A 19,642-nucleotide genomic window follows, 5' to 3' on the forward strand; every position below is an offset into this window, starting at 1 on the left:
TTGGTCCCTCTAACTTAGGTCACTTATATTTTTTGTCTCTCAAATTTAAATTTGCTTTTTTTAAATCCTTCTGTTAAGGTTCATTGAAAACTGAAAAAGAGAAGAAAGTGATTTTGTTCTCATTTCACTTAATGACTTTAGGAATACAAGATATGTAACTAACTAGCCAACTAACTTGCTGTATTCTAACTAGAGTTATATTTATAGTATATCCTATTCTACTGGCAGCTGTATACAGTTGCAACTAACTGAGAGTCAGTTTAACACTGCTCTCTTACATATTGAGCTAAGAGTTACATGATAGTATATTCAACCCTCCCCCCTCCCCCAAAACTCAAGGTGGAGGTGGCTGTTCAGCCATGTTGAGTTTGCCTTTGAGAGACAAATCTGGTAGTAGACAACAGTTTGGTGAGGGCATCAGTCCACTGATCCTGAGCTGGAATGTGCTGAACCTTGAGCAGCTTTGCAAGGATTTTTTCTCTGACAAAAAATAAGTGTATTTTCAAGTGTTTGGTTCTGGCATGAAGAATCGGATTATTGGCCAGAGAGACAGCACTCATGTTGTCACAAAACACAGTAGAAGAGAATGGCACACCAAGTTCGTGGTTTAGTTAACATGGCATGCTAAAATAATCCCATTTTTTACTCTTAACTTTTTACATTTTTGGCAATTTTACTCCCTACTGTTTTCACTTTTTGGCGAATTTTATCCTCAACTTTTTACTTTTTACCGAATTTTACCCCCAACTTTTATGCTTATGTCAACATGCTATGCCAACTCAACAACGAAAGGTAAAATTTGCAAGTTTTTTAAAAATTAGGGGTAAAATGTGTCAAATTAATTTGTTGGGGGTAAAATTCACTTAAAAGTAAAAAGTTTGGGGTAAAAAGTGCAATTAAATAAAAAATAAATAGTTTTTTGCTAATTAAAAATTTAATTTTTGAGTTAAATTTATTTATTGTTAATTAGTATACAAACTTTTTGTATGATTCATTTATTTTTCCACCATCTCCACTCATCCAAACTAGTGAAGAGAAATTTCTCCTCTTTTCATTCTTATTTCTAATTAATCCAAACACATATTTTCAACTCCATTTCACTTTTACTTGTATGCTTCCTATTTGTTTTCCTCTTATTTCTTTACTCTCTATTTCCCTTCTATTCGTATGAGCATTAAGGATGGTAAATAAAATAAGATTGCAGCTGGTCCAACTACTTGGACCTAGGAAAACAGAAAGAGTTGATTATGGCTGATTCTCATTTTCGCTCACTATACAACTATTCTAAATAGAAAATCACACATGCACACACCTCTGATTTTTTTTCATGAGAGAATTACATATAGTTCTCTTTGAAGTTTAAAACATGTCAAATGTCTGCATCAAAATTTAGATTGTGGTAAATGAAGAACAAAACCCTTCAGGATTATAATTTCTAAAATTTAAAATTTAAAATTATTAAATTATTTCTGAAGTTGTTGACTGGGGACTTCGACCTTTCAAGATTTTAAATTGTTTGTTTCATGATAAATCATTTCAAAGGGTCGTCCAAGAATCCTGGCTGAATAATACTGTAAGGGGATGTGGGGGTTTTGTGCTTAAAGAAAAGATAAAAGCAGTCAAGGCTAGGCTGAAAATCTGGAATAAGGAGCACTTTGGAGATACCCATCAGAAGCTAGCAACCATTGAGAAGGAGCTAAACAGGCTAGAATCTGAAGGTGATGATAGACAATTATCTAACCAAGAGTTTCTGGTTAGAAAAAAGCTTCAAGAGGAGCAGTGGGCAGCTGCACAATCGCATGAGTCCCTATTGAGGCAGAAAGCAAGAGCAAGATGGATCAAAGAAGGGGACTGTAATTCCAAGTTTTTCCATAGAGTTGTAAACTCAAATCGCAGATCCAACACTTTGAGAGGAGTGTTTGTAAATGGTGTTTGGATTGATGAACCTAGAAGGGTGAAGGAGGAGACATGCTTGTTCTTCAAGAAAAGATTTCAGGAGGAAGAGTGGGTGAGACCCAAATTAGATGGGGTCAGTTTTAAAGCCATTGAACAACAACAAAATGACAGATTATTGAAGCCTTTCACTGAAAAAGAAATTAAGGATGCTGTGTGGGAGTGACAAGACCCCTGGCCTAGACGGTCTTAACTTCAAATTCATTAAGGAATTTTGGGAAATTATCAAGGTTGATGTGCTTCGCTTCATGGATGAATTTTTTGTTCATGGAACTCTCCCGAAGGGCTGAAACGCATCCTTCATTGCGCTCATTCCCAAGGTAATTGACCCACAAAATTTAAATTAATATAGGCCTATTTCTCTAATAGGTAGCATATACAAAATTGTGTCAAAGGTGTTAGCATGGAGGTTGAAGGAGGTGCTGCCAACATTAATAGATGAGAGACAAACAACATTCATAGAAGGCCAACATTTGTTACACAGCACCCTCATTGCAAATGAAGTAATCCATGAAGCAAAGTCAAGGAACAGGCTGTGCTTGGTCTTCAAAGCAGATTTTGAAAAGGCTTACGATTCAGTCTCTTGGGATTTTCTGCTATATATGTTGAGGAGGATGGGTTTTTGTGAAAAATGGATATCATGGATTGAGGGCTGCCTAAAATCAGTTTCTATCTCCATATTGATTAATGGCAGCCCTTCGTTCGAGTTCATCCCACAAAGAGGCCTAAGACAAGGGGACTGACTAGCTCCACTACTATTCAACGTTGTTGTGGAGGGACTAAATGGACTGATGAGAGAAGTGATGAAGAAAAATTTGTTTCAAGGCTTCTTAGTGGGTAGAGATGAGGTGGAGGTTAGCTTATTACAGTATGCAAATGATACACTCTTTTTTGGGAAAGCATCCATGGAAAATGTTAAAGCGATCAAGGTGATTTTGAGAAGCTTCGAACTTGTCTCAGGCCTCAAAATTAATTTCTCAAAGAGTAGTTTTGGGACAATTAGGATGTCAGAGAGTTGGAAGGTGGATGCTGCTAGGTATTTAAATTGCAGGTTATTGGCCATACCATTTCTATATCTGGGCCTCCCGATTGGGTCAAATCCAAGGCGTTCTGACACCTGGGATCCTATAGTCAAGAAATGTGAGAGAAATTGGCAAAATGGAAGCAAAAACTACTATCTTTTGGGGGAAGGGTAACACTCATAAAGTCCGTCGTAAATTCTATTCCTATATATTTCTTATCTTTTTTCAGGGCTCCAAATAAAATTCTGGACAAATTGGTGTATCATAAAATTATGGACAAATTGGTGTGGATACAGAGACGATTTTTGTGGGGCAGAGGTGTAGAGGAGAAGATAGCATGGGTAAAGTGGGAGTCAGTGTGCCTACCAAAGGAGAAAGGAGGAATGTGGATCAGGGACTTAAGGAAGTTTAATTATGCACTCCTTGGAAAGTGGAAATGGAGCTTTTTCCATAACAAAGGAGAATTGTGGGCTAGAATATTGGACTCAAAATATGGCGATTGGAGAAATTTGGAGGGAGTAACAAGGGGCAGTAAAGTATCAACATGGTGGAAGGATATAAATATCATAGATCCTTTAGATGCAGATGGCAGCGGTTTCGATAGAGGGATAAAATGGAAAGTGGGGTGTGGAGAAAAGGACAAATTTTGGGAGGATGGATGGAAGGAGGATGGAGTACCACTTAAGTTGAAATACCCTACACTTTTCTCCATTTCCAAACAGCAACAACATGTCATAAAGATGATGGGCAACTTCACAACTATAGGTTGGGAATGAGACTTTAAATGGAGAAGGCAACTTTTCGATGGTGTGATGGAGATGGCTGTAAAGTTCTTAGAAGATCTAGAAGGTATCAGCATCCATCCGGATCGAGAAGACAAGTGGATTTGGAAGGAAGATGCATCGGGTGTATATACTGCAGGGAGCGGGGGTACAAGAAGCTTATGTCAGCCTAAATTGATGAAAATCAGGATGGTGTTTTTACTGAGTTGTGGAAGGTCAAGGCCCTTAGCAAAGTTGCGTTCTTTGCATGGAGACTAATCAGGGACAAATTACCAACAAAAATGAACCTGCGTTGGAGAAAGGTGGAAATAAATGATCCCACATGTCCATTCTGCAAATATAAAGATGAGGATGCAACACATCTCTTCTTTAGGTGCAGCAAAATAATGCCACTCTGGTGGGAATTGATATCGTGGACAAACACTTCAGGACCATTTCCACAGATCCCGAGAATGCATTTCCTCCAGCATGTGGTTTGGAAAGAAAATGGCTTTAGTTCTCAGAATTGGAAATGCTGGTGGATCTCCTTGACCTGGAGTATTTGGCAGCATCGAAATAACATTGTTTTTGAAGGGGACAGCTTTAATGGTAGTAAGATACTGGAGGATGCCATTTTTCTTTGCTGGACTTGACAAAAAAATCTGAATAAAGACTTTGACATGTCTTTTCATCACTGGTCCAGCAATATGAAGGAGGCATTTATGTGATTAGGGTGAGACTTTATATGAATTTTGAGTAGCTGTGGGCCAAGTAAACTGACAGAATTATGGTTTCCTAATTCACTTTAGATACTCTGTATTACGGAACCATAATCCTGCTAAAATTGGCCCAATGTGTAATTTCAACAGTACAACTTGTACTGATTATGATATAATACAATATTATTTTCTCTGAGTAAAAAAAATATTAAAATAAAAAACAGGGAAGATTCTGAAGATTTTCCTGTGTTTTTGGTGGAGTTGGAATTTGGGGATTGTGATTTTTCATTTTTGAAAATCCAAGGGTTGATATGATTTTTCTTGAGTCTTTTTTTTCTGCATGCATGATTAATGACGCATTATTCAACTTCATTTAGATTACTGTTGTGAACCCTGCTTTGGATGAAGCATTGGAGATCTTGCAAAAATTTGCAGTTGATGTATACAATGGAAAGGTTTCAGAAGACAGATTACGTTTTGGTGCACCATGGAGGCATCCGCCACAAATTGACGACCCTAAGTTGCGCATGGAATGGGCAAAACTTCAGTTAATGGATTTTGTTCAGTCTTTGGCCAATACAGAATTTGGGGTAAACTTGCTTATCTTTCTTTAGATTATATTTTGTTCTTGTGTGACTACTGTTCAGTTGAAAAATGAAAGATACTGGAGCAAAATTTTATGAATATATAAGCAAATGTAAACACAAAGTAATGCATGGATAGGAAAATGCTGAGTTATTATAGGATAATGTCCCTACTTTTTATTAGATTTTGTCTGTTAAAAGGAGTTTTTAAGCTTTACTATAGTTGAAGATTGGTCTGACTTGAGTGATTAAGCAGTCAGCAGAACCTCTTATTTATAATTAATTCTGATTGAATACATGTAATGACAATAATAAGAAACTTTAACTCCCTAGGACAGTGGTAAGTCACTGTAAATGTGAATGTCTATTGAACTATCTTGGACATTAATTACTTAGAAATAGTTTCCAACACTCCCCCTAAAGCTTTGTTAATTTAATTATTCCTAATTCCTTGGACAATTTAACCTTTTTCCCAATTGAAAATCCTAAATCCTTAGATGAAATTAAAAAGTAATAAACATTAAGATCGAAAATCTCTAACAATAGAAAGCATCCAATGGCTATGGTTATGTGAAGAAATGTTAGCTTTCACTGCGTTTTCTTCACATACCCACAAGGTTCTGATAGAGAGATCTCCAATCCATTTTCCTCACTAGTGCTTACAGTGACCTTCTTTGTATATGTCCAAATCACCTTTAACCAATTTTTGTCATTTTTTTCTCAATCAGTGCCACACCAATATCATCTCATATACAATCATTTTGGATTATGTGCTTGGAATCTATTTAATAATGCTGATTATTATCTCCAAACAGGTCAATTACCGAATTGATTATAGTGAAGAAATCTTTGATGATCCATCCACTTTTGCATTGTTACAGGTATGTTAATTTCAGAAAAGCCATTGGCTTTTTAGGATGTCTCTGGTCAATTTTTTTTATTACTAGGTCACTCATTTTGAAGTTTTGAGATGTTGCAAATGATCATTAGCACTTATTTTTTAAATTGCTTGTTTCAACAAGTTTATCTTGTTTTTATGAAAGGATGTTAATTATGGCTAAAATTTCAATTGAAAATTCAAACACTATCAGATACCAGCATAGGTGAACTACTGAACTTTAGAAAATCAGAGAACCAAGACTCGGAATTTGATTATTTATTCAGTAATATACAACAGCAGCAAAAAAAAAAAAAGCCTTTTTCCCAAAAGGTTGGGTTGGCTATTAATTCTCAGTAGTACAAAGGCCTTAAATTCCTTAAAATATATTTGTAAAATTTATTAACTCCATGTTGATAGAAACATTGTATAAGTAAATTCCATGGCCTTTACCCCCCTTTCTGTGGTGAAGGTGGGTTTGCTTTATGCTCAACGGGATCCACCATTCCTTCGTCCCATATCTAAGGGGATACAGAGGTGTCTAGTGAGATGGTAAGTGATTTTCATTTGATTTGCTCATAATAAACTGGAAAGGATTAAAAAACATTCAACTGGTATATTTTAGGCTTGCACAGCAGTGGATGCAGCTGAATTTTCACAACTGGATTCATTTTGTGTGGCACAGAATGATACGCGGACGCTATTATCGCCATTTGATGGTACAAAGAGCATGAAAGTAGGTAAAATGTTTAATCCATCCCTTTTTTTAGACTAATATAGCATCACTATTATTTTGTTAATATGCTGATTCTTTGTGAATGCTGAGATATTACTTATTAGGCAATCAGTGGAATGGATTTATTTATTACTTGATTACAGTGTCATGGCGTTTTGTAGAGCTTAAGAGAGGTTTTAACAGCGGTCAAAATCACTATTTAGAGTGGTAGAAACTATAAAGTGAAGAATATATAGGAAGTTCATTTGGTGGGTTTTGGAAGCAGTTATATCTTAACATCAAGTAATCAAACACAAGCAAAACCTGAAACTTGTTCCTCTCTGAAACCCGAAGAGTACTATAAAATTATAATCAGAAACATTCAAGTACTATAATCTGAAACAAGGCAACATAGATGGAAATAAACAGAGATCAAAAGTTAATACACGAATAATTCTAATTTATTGAAGGTAGCTCATCATTTTTATGTTTCTAATAACAGACTCCATCCGCTCTATGGACCACATTGATATTAAAAAGAAAAGGAAGGATTCAAAGGGACAAGAGAAATAAAAAAAATGACACTGATTTAGAGCCACCATCAACCCAGAAAGAGAGAGTCTACCTTCTCGGCAACGACAAGCCTGGAGGTCTTGTAGAAGTTGTTTGACCACCTTGTGTGAACTAGTGTGGAGGAGCAACATGCAAAGGTGTGGCCTGCATTGTGCTGCGTGCATAGGTGTGGCGTGCGATGTGCCCTAGCAGAGCCAACAAATACATACGGGTTTAGCCTTTTAGTTTTAGGGTTCGAACTCAAAGTAAAAATGAGTCTCAATACAAGACATTTCAATTTTTAAATACTAATAAACTTATTATTAATAATTATATTCATTTATATACATTATATTTATAATATTAACATAAATATAAATATTTATATTATATATAAAATAGGTCAGCCTATCAAGCTTAATAAGCATTTTTTGAAAGCCTAATTTATTTGGTAGAGAGGAGAGCAATAGAGTAGATGAAAATATAAGAGAAATATTTGAATCAAAGTAATGTGTTGGAGGTGAGACTCACTAATTTTTGAACTTTTCTCTCCTCCTCCCTTCTATTTCTACTCTACCAAACGAAGGGTAAAGTAAAAAGGCTTCTCAAAAGATGAAGCCTGACCTTTTTAATAAACAAGTCTGGCTAGGTCTTATGTAAGCCTAGTTGCGGGCCCCTGACAGGCATCCTGGCCTATTTCCATTACATACAAGGCCGAATATTGCATTGCTTTAGTGGTTAGTGAATTTATGCACTATCCAGGAGAAGTCCACTTAAAGGCCACTTATAGAGAGTACAACACTGATGTTGACTATGCAGGTCAATTACTGATAGGAGATCCAGTTTGAGATATTGTCCCTTTCTTGGAGGAAACTTATATCTTGGAGAAGTAAAACACAAAATGTTGTAGCTCGATCTAGTGCTGAAGCTGAATCGAGCTATGGCACAAGGTATTTTGTGAATTGTTTTGGTTGAAAATCATCATAGAAGAGATTGAATGGGATGGACCTATGAAGCTCTACTGTGATCATAAGTCAGCTTAGCTTAGTCCAGAATCCTGTTCAGCATGATCAAACATAACACATTGAAGTGGATACACATTTTATCAACAAAAAGCTAGATAGTGGTTTGATTTTGTACTCTATATGTAACTTCACAATGCCAACTTGCAGATGTTCTTACTAAAGGATTGTGCATACCAGATTTTGAAAAATAATATGCATGTTGGGAATGGAGAACATCTATTCTTTGGCTTGAGGGGGAGTGTTGGAAATATGAGTATTTAATGTTTATTACTTTTCCAACTAGCCTAGAATTTTGTTGAGTGCAATGTATCTTGGGAAGTTGTGATATTTTAATTGTTCTCTTGAAAATAGTAGTTATTTACTATCTATGTAACCATTCTGATTATAAATAAATCAATCTTCTGGGGGGAAGAATTACTCAAGCATATTCAGGAAAATACAGTCTTTGTTTTTCTCTTCATAAATTATGTTTCTATCTTCTCACACGCTTTAAAGATGATTTCATATTGTTTCATGGTCTTATTCTTATTTCCTGAATGTGGGATTTTTCTCCTTATCTAAATACTAGATTTAAAGTTTGAACCTGTGTGGCACAGTCGATCTCTATTATTAATTTTACACATTCTATTAAAGCCTTTTTTAATAATAATTTTGCATGTGGATGTAGAGTTTATTATAAGTATTGTATTAACAAGTTTTTTAATAATAATTTTACACATTCTCACGGTCATGGGCTTTCTGATGTTTGCTGGGGGAGACTTTGGAGGTTGCAAAAAGGGAAAGGAAGAGGGATTTAGACATTTGTGGTAGCTTTTTTTTTTCTCCATTTGGTAAGGGAGTGTTGAGTCTAGCCCGAGCTCAAAAAATAGAATATTACAACTTTGCGAGGATGTAAAACAAACAACATTTTTTTGCATGAATGAAATTTATACTTCAGTAATTTTATAGGGACGAAAAACATATTTTAACCTTTTATCTATTCAATATTCTCTTCCTTTTTTCGTATGCTTCAAATTGTGAAGTCACCACCCTGACTTCGCATAGTATTCTAATAAAATTAGTTTTTCTAAGCTTCAAATAGGTATTCTAATATTTTCTTTAACTTCAAGCCTATGTAGTCAATAGTAGTCATAGCGTAGTGGAGTGGCCCCTTGTCACCACAATTACCTCACACAATGAAGGAGCACTCATTGCATGATCGCAGTTTGTGTTGCGATTTTGCAACTGCAACTTAGATTTCTATCAAAAACTAAAAAAATACTAATGTTGTGCTGACCTCCCTCTCTTCCATTTGAGTGTTGTGGGTTTCACTTTAACAATGACGACATGAGTAAATAGAACGTGGATAGATGGATCAAGATCTTAGGGTTTTATCCTTTTAGGGTGTTTTTTTTTTTTTTTTTCACTTTTCTGACCTATTGGGCCTTGGGTCTCAAGTCCACATCCGTCCACCATCCATCTGACATATATTTTTATAAGTGTGACTTTTTAACTTGTTACGTGAATTGCTATGTGGTTAAATAAATAGGTGAACGGTTAAAAATGTGGGACTAAAATCATGTGTTTTTTAAAAGTGGGAATATAATATCTCAATTAAAAAAAATGAAAGGACTAAAATCTCGAAGTTGAGAAAATAGGAGAATAAATTACATCTCAACCTATAAGCTAAATAATTATAATAATAAATTGTAATACTAGTATTAAAAATGTAAAAATACTATTTAAAAATATAATATAATAAGTAAATAGAACATAATGTATGATACAATAAATTAAAAATTATAGTAATAAAAACGTATGATAAACTAACTAATAATAGTAGCAAAAACTAAATTAAACAAAAGATATAATATAAGAAGCTAAATAATAATAAAAAATTCTAAATCATAATATATATATATATATATATATATATATATATATATATAGTTACATACTAAGTGAAAAAGCATATAAATATTATTAAACAATACAAATTATATGCATGTGTTGTGGTTTGGGACACAATGTGATTTGTGTCGTGCAACGTGGAGTAGACTAAGAGAAGAGGAGAGAATTAGAGAGAGATCTTTGAAGTCTAATATTATTGAGTTTTGTTATCTGTCTCCCCCTGTGTGATTACAAAATACCTATTTATAGTGTTTTCTCTCATGGCACTATCAGTCGCGTGTCTTATTATAAGTATTTGCATTGAGGACCCTATTTTGAAGGGTGTGTTGTGCTTATTCTAAGTTGGTTCCGCTCAAGACATTCCTTGCTTCAAGCAATTGTTTGGACTTTGTAGTCGACTTATAATCTTTAAGTCAGTCATCATATGTTTAAATTGTGTGCCACATGTTTGTTACATGTAAAGTTGATATTTATCCCAGAATAGTTGTCCTTGAGTCAATATTGTCTCAGAGAGACAATGTTGGTTTATCAAGTAGAAGTTGATGGTTACCACGGAAAAGTTGCCCTTGAATCAATATTGTCTCAGAAAGGCAATGTTGACTTATCAAGTATGTTGATTGTTGGATGATGGACGATAGAGATAGGGTGGACGACAACATTGGTTGCCTGACCCAGTACTCTTATCTTTTGTATTGGTCATCCAATCTTTTGTAATCTGGTGGAACGCCTAATCACGTAGAAGGGAGCCTCCAGTTTGGTGGTTTATTAACATAGACTGTGTTGTAACTATAACTATTTTATATTTTTATGTTGTAACCATTTTCGATTAGACAGTTAGTTATTGTCTCCTTTATAAGGAGCTTTGTATTCTGGGTTCAATGAGCTTGAAAGGGCTTTGAATCCCTTCATTGTAAATTTGACTATTTGCAATAAACTAACACTTTGTGCGATATCTCTTTTCTCCTCTATCATATGAACTTCTCTATTTGAATATAATTTCTCGAATCTACCCTAACAAAATTGTATTTGGAGCTTTAATTCAAAATTAGTTCCACATCTATTTTGTAGTATATCAAGTCACCAATGATCAACCATTTTGTTTGTTATCTGTTCGTGTTGCGTCTTCCAGATTCTATCAAGAAGACGGTCAACACAATCAATATTGAGAAATTCATAGGGAAGAATAGGTTCAACCTTTGGCACATCAAGATGTAACCCTTGTTGAAGGAACAAGGCATCTAGGCTCCTCTCTCTGGTCAACCATCGAAGATTGATAAGTCAGTGCTTAAGTTACTAGAGGAAAAGGCGCATTCATTAATTCTCTTATCTTTGTTTGATGAGGTTCTTTATGAAGTTTTTGAAGAACTGATTGTTGTTGGGCTTTGACTCAAATTGGAGAAACTCTTTATGATGAAATCAGTTTGCAACAAGTTGCTTTTGAAACAATGTTTGTTTGGGCTTTGAGTGAGGGAAGGGACGCCACTTAAGGAACATCTTGATGAGCAAAACTTTGTTCTGATGGAGCTACGTGACATTAATGTCAAGATGGAAGACGAAATCTAACAATGCTTCTATTAGCCTCTCTCATTCCCTCTTATGAAAATTGTGAGTTCTCTTAGTGTAGGCAAGGACTCCATTACACTAGCCAAGTTCAGTTTCTAATCTAGAGAGCTTCGACTAAAGGTGTTTGGGAATGGTGATGAAGCCTCTGCATCTGGATTATTAGTGACTCGTTATACTAAAGGGTAGAAGAAGAAAAACAAAGCTGACAAGAAGAACAAAGCTGATCCTAAGGACATCTACAATTACTGCAAAGAATCGGGTCATTGGAAGCAAGACTATCCAAAGAAAGCAAAGAAAGATTTTGTTGCTGCACTTGTTCAGAATGATTCCTCAACGGAAAGTGATTTGGTTATGACTGTGAGTGAACAACTACAACAATACTCAAAACAATGGGTACTGGACTCAGGTTGTTCTTATCATATGTGTCCACATAGACATTAATTTGTGACACATGAGAATAATTTTGGTGGTAAAGTTCTCATTGGTGACAATGCTTCTTGTAAGTTTGTCGGTATAGATTCTATACAAATCGTAATGCATGATGGTGTTGTTAGAACCTTAACTGAAGTTCGTCACATTCCAGAGCTTAAGAAAATTCTTGTATATGGGGTGCCATGGATTCAAAAGGTTTTTCTTGTTGGGTTAAAGGTGGAGTTATGCAGATTAGAGGGAAAGGGAAGTCTTTGGTAATGCAGGAGACCAAGCAAGGAAATTTGTACATCCTTCAAGGTCCACTGTGATAGCCCCATCAGTGAAAAATTAATGGATATTCTGAGCAAGCGAGACTTACTTACAAGGTGGAACCTCTTTAGTTTTGTGAGCACTATGTCTATGGGAAGCAGCATCAGACGAAATTCCCAAAGGTTGTACACACTATAAAGACCATTTTAGACAACATCAATTTTGATTGTTGGGGGCCTTTGAGAGTTCCATCACTGGGCTTTAGTTTAGTTTTGTGAGCACTATGTCTATGGGAAGCAGCATCAGACAAAATTCCCAAAGGTTGTACACACTATAAAGGCCATTTTAGACAACGTCAGTTTTGATTGTTGGGGGCCTTTGAGAGTTCCATCACTAGGAGGGGCAAGATATTTCCTCTCCATTATTGATGATTACTCTAGGATGACATTGGTATTCATGATCAAGCAAAAATTTGAAGCTTTCAAAATTTTCAAGCATGGGACGATTCTAATGAAGAATTAAACAGGAAAGACAATAAAAGTGTCTTAGGACACACAATAGTTTGGAATTATATTCTAGTAAATTCAATGAATTTTATAAAGATGAAGGCATATCAAGACAGTGTATTGTACACTATACTCCACACCAAAATAGAGTAGGTGAAAGAATGAACTTGACCTTGTTGGAAAGAACCACATACATGTTATCCAATTAAAGCTAGAGTAAGATTTTTTAGGCTAAGACAGTTAGCACAACATGCGATCTCATGAATCGCTTACTGTCCATTGCCATAGACTTTAAGACCCCTATTAAGGTATGGTCTAACAAACCATCCAAATACTCAATGCTGAAGGTGTTTGGATGTCTGGCATATTATCATGTAAGTGGAGGTAAGTTGAAGCCCAAAGCCAAGAAGGAATTATTTATAGGCTATGGAGATGGAGTTAAAGGATTTTGAGTCTGGTCTCCATCTGAAAGGCCATTACAGTAGAGATGTTGTCTTTGATGAACTTTCTATGATGCATTCTAAATCTGATGAAGATTTAGGTAAGGTTAAGGATGTCACTAAGTAGGTAGAGTTTGAGATCTTCACAATCAGAAATATTAGTGGTCATAAGTAGTTTAAAGCACCTGATGAGACCGATCAAGATCTTTAAATGCACATATAACATCATAATACAATACCAGTTGAGGGGATTGGCTAAACAAGTCAAAATCATACGAAGTAGCCCAAAATCACAACACCCAGAAAGTTACAAAGGAAAGCCAAAGCTTTTGAAAGAAATGACTTTAATATAGTGTCTTATGCGCTACAGGTAGCATAAGACATTGATTCATTCAAATTATCAACTTATCAAGAAGCAATTTCCTTTTTTGAAGCCGTGGAGTTGGCAATGGTTATGAATGAAGAGATGGAATCCCTTCAGAAGAACCAGACTTGTGATTTAGTTAAGCCATATGAAGGCAGACAAGTAGTGGGGTGCAAGTGGATCTTCAAGAAGAAATCTGGATCGTTCACTGAAGAAGTCATCCATTTTAAAGCATGCTTGGTAGCTAAAGGCTACAATTAGAAGGAAGGATTGGACTACAATGAGATATTCTCTCTAGTAGTTCGACACATCTATATACGTGTTTTGCTAGCCCTAGTGGCAACTCTGGACATGGAACTAGAGCAACTCGATGCCAAGACTGCCTTTCTCCATGGAAGACTCGATGAAGACATGATGCAACAACCTTAAGGTTTTGAGGTGGAAGGCAATGAAAATTTTTTTTTTAGATTGAAGAGGTCTCTTTATAGGCTGAAGCAATCACCAAGGAAGTGGTACAAGAGATTCAATTAGTTCATTGTCTCTCATGGGTACATCAAAAGTCCCTATGACTCGTGTTTATCATAGCAAAGTGGAAGATGGTTCCCACATCTATCTACTGCTCTATGTGGACAATATGCTCATAGCATCTCAAAATTTGTGGGCAATTCAGAAGCTTAAGTCAGTACTCAGTAGTGAATTTGAGATGAAGGATATGGGAGCTTTTGAAAAGATTATGGGCATGGAGATCAAAAGGGATTAAGTCCAGCAAAAGCTCTTTCTATGTTAGAAGAAATACATTCAAAAAATTGTTGAATCATTTTGGGAGGACATATGCAAAATCAATATGTACTCCTCTGACAACGTCTATTCGTCTATCTGAACTTAATACTACTCAGTCAAAATCAGAGAAGGAATACATGTCTCATGTTCCTTATGCAGGTATTGTTGGTAGTCTCATGTATGCTACAATATGCATCATACCATACCTAACACAAGTAGTTAATCTCGTGAGTAGGTATATGAGTAATCGTCGGAAGGAAGATTAGCAAGCTATGAAACATATATTATGGTGCCTTAAGGGTACAATTGATATTGGACTCGTCTACCATGGACACATGTTCTATGCTCTCATTGGTTACTTTGATTTCGATTATGCTGCAGATATGAATGTAAGATGATCTGTGATTGGGTACGCATTCATGATTCATAACTCTTTTGTCAGATGCAAGGAAACACTTCAGCTGACAATGACTTTATCCACTACACAGGAAGAGTACATGCTGCAATCTGTTTAGCCAAGGATTAAGTCCATCATAAGAAGACTAAGCACATTGACATCAGATATTACTTCATCCGTACTAAGAGTCCAACATGTTGATAGATGGAGAATCAAGCTAATATGTTCACAAAGCCTGCTCCAAAAAGTAAGTTCATGTACTATCTAGATCTACTTATTGTAGATTGTTGGAAATGAACTGAGTTACTTATAGTTCAAAATTTTTATTGAACCAGGGTGGATAATATTGATTGTTGGATGATGGATAGTAGAGATAGGGTGGATGACATCATTTGGCCCAGTGCTTTTGTCTTTGGTATTGGTCTTTTAATCTTCTATAATCTGGTGGAACATCTAGTCACATATAAGGGAACATTTAGTTTTGTGGTTCATTAACATGGGTTATGTTGTAACTGTAATTGTTTTCTATTTTTTTTGTTGTAGTCGTATTTGGTTGGATAGTTAGTTGTTGTCTCCTTCATGGTTATCAAACTCTCGAGTTAACTCACTAACTCTTATGAGTTTACGAGTCCACTTGTCCTCTGTGAGTTGACTCTTAAGTAAACTCTTTTTTTAGTAGACTCTAGGTAAACTCTATAAACTCTAAGTAAAATCAGTAGACTCTTGAGTTTACCATTGAGTCAACGAGTTAGCAAGTTAAAAAAATTAACCAAAATGTAAGTCATTTTTTTATTGTTTTCTGTCTGTTTAGTATTCAACATACCTTCATTTATAGTGTAATTCTCAAATACAAAATTCTCTCCTTTAATAATATCAAACTCTTTTTCTCTAATAACATCAAACCCTCGATGAGAATGATTTAACACTACTATAACCTCTACAAGTTATTATTTAGTAGTGATGTATTATTACTAAGCTTGGTTATTTAAATATTCTGAAATTTATGATTTACTATTTTGCTTTATTATATTGTAGAAATGTTTAATTAGTATGTCATTTATAGATATTTTGTTATTATTTTTATATGAAGTAGACTCTTATGAGTCTACGAGTTGAGTTTACGAGTCGAGTCTATAGAACTCTCATGAGTCTGCGTAAACTCTTGAGTTTGATAATCTTGGTCTCCTTTATATGGAGTTATTATTATGGGTTCAATGAGCATGAGAGTGCTTTGAACCCCTTCATTGTAAATTCGATTATTCACAATAAACTACCACTTTGCATGACATATCTCTTCTCCTCTGCCATCTAAACTTCTTTATTTGAATAAAATTTCCCAAATATTCCCTAACAAAGTGGAAGTTAATATTTATCCTATAATAGTTGCCCCTGAGTTGATATTGTCTCAAAGAGGCAATGTTGGATTATCAAGCAGAAGTCGATATTACTCTAGAACAATTGCCCTTGAGTTGATATTGTCTTAGAGAGGCAATGTCAACTTATTAATTAAAAAGTTGGTTCTACCTTTCCTTTGTGTCTTTATCTCATCTTTTGTCTTTATACAACTTTATTGGTGCTATTAGGTTTTCTTTATGATATCTATGTTGTTTTCTCATCTTTATTCCTGTGTGACTCTTGGGAGCATTGGTTTAGTGTAATTGACTTTGTACTTCATTGGATATTTTCACCTTTATCTTCTCCCGGGAATTGATCCTAGATTTTTTATGACGCAAAATGGATTACACATTTATCTCCCTTGATTAATGATTTTCCCCCCTTTCTAATTGGTTGTATTTGGTATCCTGTTTGCCTGCAAATTCTTCATTTTCCTTTTGCTTCTTCAATTCTATCTTTGTTTTGTTTTCCTCGTTAGTCATCCAAAATACCTAGAACTTTCTACACTCTTTTGCTTTAAAGTTTAAGGTATTTTGGTGACTAATGATGATGTTAAATCAATTTTCTATCTTATTTTCCACTCATTTTTTGTGTTGAATTTTTTTTTTTTGCTTTCTTCAAGGTACTTTGCATGCATAAAGATGGGTGTGGGCAGTTTTAGAGACTATATTTTCAAGTTTGTTTCTTCCGTCAAACTTTCCCCCTTTTCCGTGAGTCTTGGACAATGTGGAATTTGGGGTGGATTGGCTTTGTGTGCCTATTATATCATAATCTTGGGGCCTTTTGTGGCAGAACTTGATGCAATCCTACCTCGCAAGGGCATTGGATAGAAGACTCCAAGAAGATTGGGCCAGAGATGCAAGAGAAGACCCTAGGGTTCTCATGAGCCTTAGGGTAGATTTCGGGCCCATGGGCTAAGTATGAGCCCGCTTATCTTTGTGCATATTAGATTAAGGTTTCATTATTTTTGGACCTTGTAATTAGGGCTCCATAATATAGGTAAGGTACCCAAAAAATGTACGATTTTTTAGCCCTTGTATTTTAGGGCACCTAGACTAGTTTTTGTATTAGGGGTAGTTTTGTAATTTCACACACATCAAGTGAATATTTGATGTGTGTGGTTGGAAATAAATTTAATTGAATTGGAAGAAGCCCAATCCAATTAAATTTTAGAGGGGGAGGTGAGCATTTTCTTGCTACACCCCATTGCCACATCATATAGTCACACTTTGTGCATGTCCTTCATGCTTTACATGCCTCATGACACCTAAGCACACTTAGTGAAAAATCTTGGACTTGATCTTGGATTAGTGGGCTGAACCATAGCTAAAATTCACTAATCATAATTAGTGAACTTTTGGCTCCATAAATTCAATTTCAAATTCAAGTGAAATTTGAATAGAAATTCAAATTTTCCTCCAATTTTGTGTGACACTTAGGCTATAAATGGAGGCCATGTGTGTGCATTTTTTTAACTTTGATAATTTGAGAATTAAACTTCAAAGTTCAGACTTCTTTAGAGGAACTAAATTTCGTGCACTTCTCTTCCTCTCCCTTCATTCATCTTCTTCTACTTCATGCTCTTATCCATGGCTTCCTATGGTGGTTAGCTTCTTCTAGACTCATCTTCTACTTGAAGTGGCGTCTCGATTCATCTTTCTCCTTCTCCATTCCACTACAATTAGACCTCAAGAAGCAAAGGAATCCATTGATGAAGAAGATCCAAGGCCTACAAGCTCCACATGGAGCTACATCAGAACTGTCTCGTCATTGACCTGTGTTGACAATGTAGATTTCGCGTTGGAGATGGCTTCCCCGGGATGTGGCATTGTGGTGACCATACGACGCCATCATCCACACCTGTGTTTTCCTATTAATAGATTCCTCTTGTCAGAGTTGATTGGCATTCTTTGGTTCCTGATTTGGCTTTCTTCGGTTGTCTGACACAAGATATGTGTCCTAGGTTGGTTTGAGGCAGTAGTGTCTGACTTTGGTGGGGAGGCTCTAAATACTTTGTTTGATGACAATCGAGATGGTTCTAGAATCAGATGGTAGGAGAAGAACTATACAAGAACATATGGCTCCCAATAATTATGCTGAAGCTGCTTCAATGTTCAACTGATGGTTATTGAGGTTGTTCACCTTTTTTTTTTTATTATCATCAAGGTTGGAATTTGTGTTCTATCTTGTAACCCCTATTACTGTAGATGTAATGACCATGAAGTAAAACAAATATATATTCATATATTAATTTTTAGTCATATTTTTTGACCATGAAGTAAAACAAATATATATTCATATATTAATTTTTAATCATATTTTTCGACTTTGTAGGGATATCATTTGTATATTATCTCCGACTTACCCTTTTTGTGCATTATTTATACAATTGATAATTTTGGTAGAATATTTCTATACTTTCATTCTTGTTTCACCTTTTACCTTTTATCTTTGATCGGTCGCCAACTTTTCAAGTTGGTTCTTATGTTGTTCTTTGTTACATGATGCATCTTGGTTGGAACTTATGTCGATTCTTACCTTGCAAGTACTTTTGATGTAGATCCTTTTGATGAAGATCAAAAGATATGTCTTTTTGAAGTAGATATCTTCATCATCCTTAACACATCTTCACAACATAAATCTATTTGAAGTAGATTACTTCATAAATAATGAGTGAATGTACAATTGCTGGTGTGTTAGTGTTCTGTGCAAGACTAGACTGTGAAGTGTCCTTAGTCTTCTGTTATGATGTTATACATCATTGCATCTCATGGACAGATTCAATTTTTGAAAAATCTACATCTTCTAATGCAGTTAGCATTCACTTTCTGATACGCCCTTAGTGAAGCATGTGGAAAGCAAGTTGTCAAATTCAATCTTCTTATGTGCCTCTTGTGAAAGACCTAATGTTGTACTTATGATGCACTCTAAACCATTTTTAACTATTTTGATGTTCAGTTCTTCAGAGTCAAGATCTTGATCATTCTGATGTAGACTTTGTCACAACTTCATTTTGATTGATTCTAAATGCTCTTTATGTAGCATTTGATATGTCTTTTATGAAAAGCCTTGTTGTATAGTGTTTTGTTAAAAATCCATGTACTTAGTGAGAAGCATTCTTCATCATGTAGATGGGCTTCAAAAAACCTTTTGAGTTCTCAACTCTTGACAACTATTCTAATACAACCATTTTGAGCACTTCAAAATGAATGAACATGTTTACTTAATATATTAAACACTGAAACACTTAGGCAGAAAGTTAGTCATCACTTAAACCAGCATCCTTTCAATTTGCATTGCTAATAATTTGTCATAAATAAAATTAGGGATCTAGATCAATTTCATTAATAAATAGGATCATAAAAAATACATCAAAAGATATAAATAATAAGCACAAAATGATCCTACAGAAATTGAT

General features: G+C 35.2%; 1 protein-coding gene across 13 annotated transcripts in view; it reads left to right on the plus strand.

Annotated features, from left to right (window-relative positions):
- LOC100817889 (uncharacterized) overlaps positions 1-17,105 on the plus strand; it is a 36,463-nt gene extending 19,358 nt beyond the window's left edge. The window contains exons 8-12 of one of the 13 annotated variants that reach the window (XR_001386955.3): positions 4,833-5,045; positions 5,855-5,920; positions 6,389-6,468; positions 6,602-6,656; positions 7,134-8,630. Coding sequence is in view for 7 of the 13 variants with exons in the window: in XM_006605609.4 (XP_006605672.1) it covers positions 4,833-5,045; positions 5,855-5,920; positions 6,389-6,468; positions 6,542-6,650 (468 nt within the window). In the remaining 6 variants the exon portion in view is untranslated. Of the gene's footprint in view, positions 1-4,832; positions 5,046-5,854; positions 5,921-6,388; positions 6,469-6,541; positions 6,657-7,133; positions 8,631-16,846 lie in introns of those variants that run through there. The other 12 variants (XR_420227.4, XR_001386956.3, XR_003266122.2 and 9 more) reach the window with 12 other exon arrangements.
- Positions 17,106-19,642: the final 2,537 nt, after the last annotated feature.

This window comes from Glycine max, chromosome 20, assembly GCF_000004515.6.
Source record: "Glycine max cultivar Williams 82 chromosome 20, Glycine_max_v4.0, whole genome shotgun sequence".
NCBI lineage: Eukaryota > Viridiplantae > Streptophyta > Magnoliopsida > Fabales > Fabaceae > Glycine > Glycine max.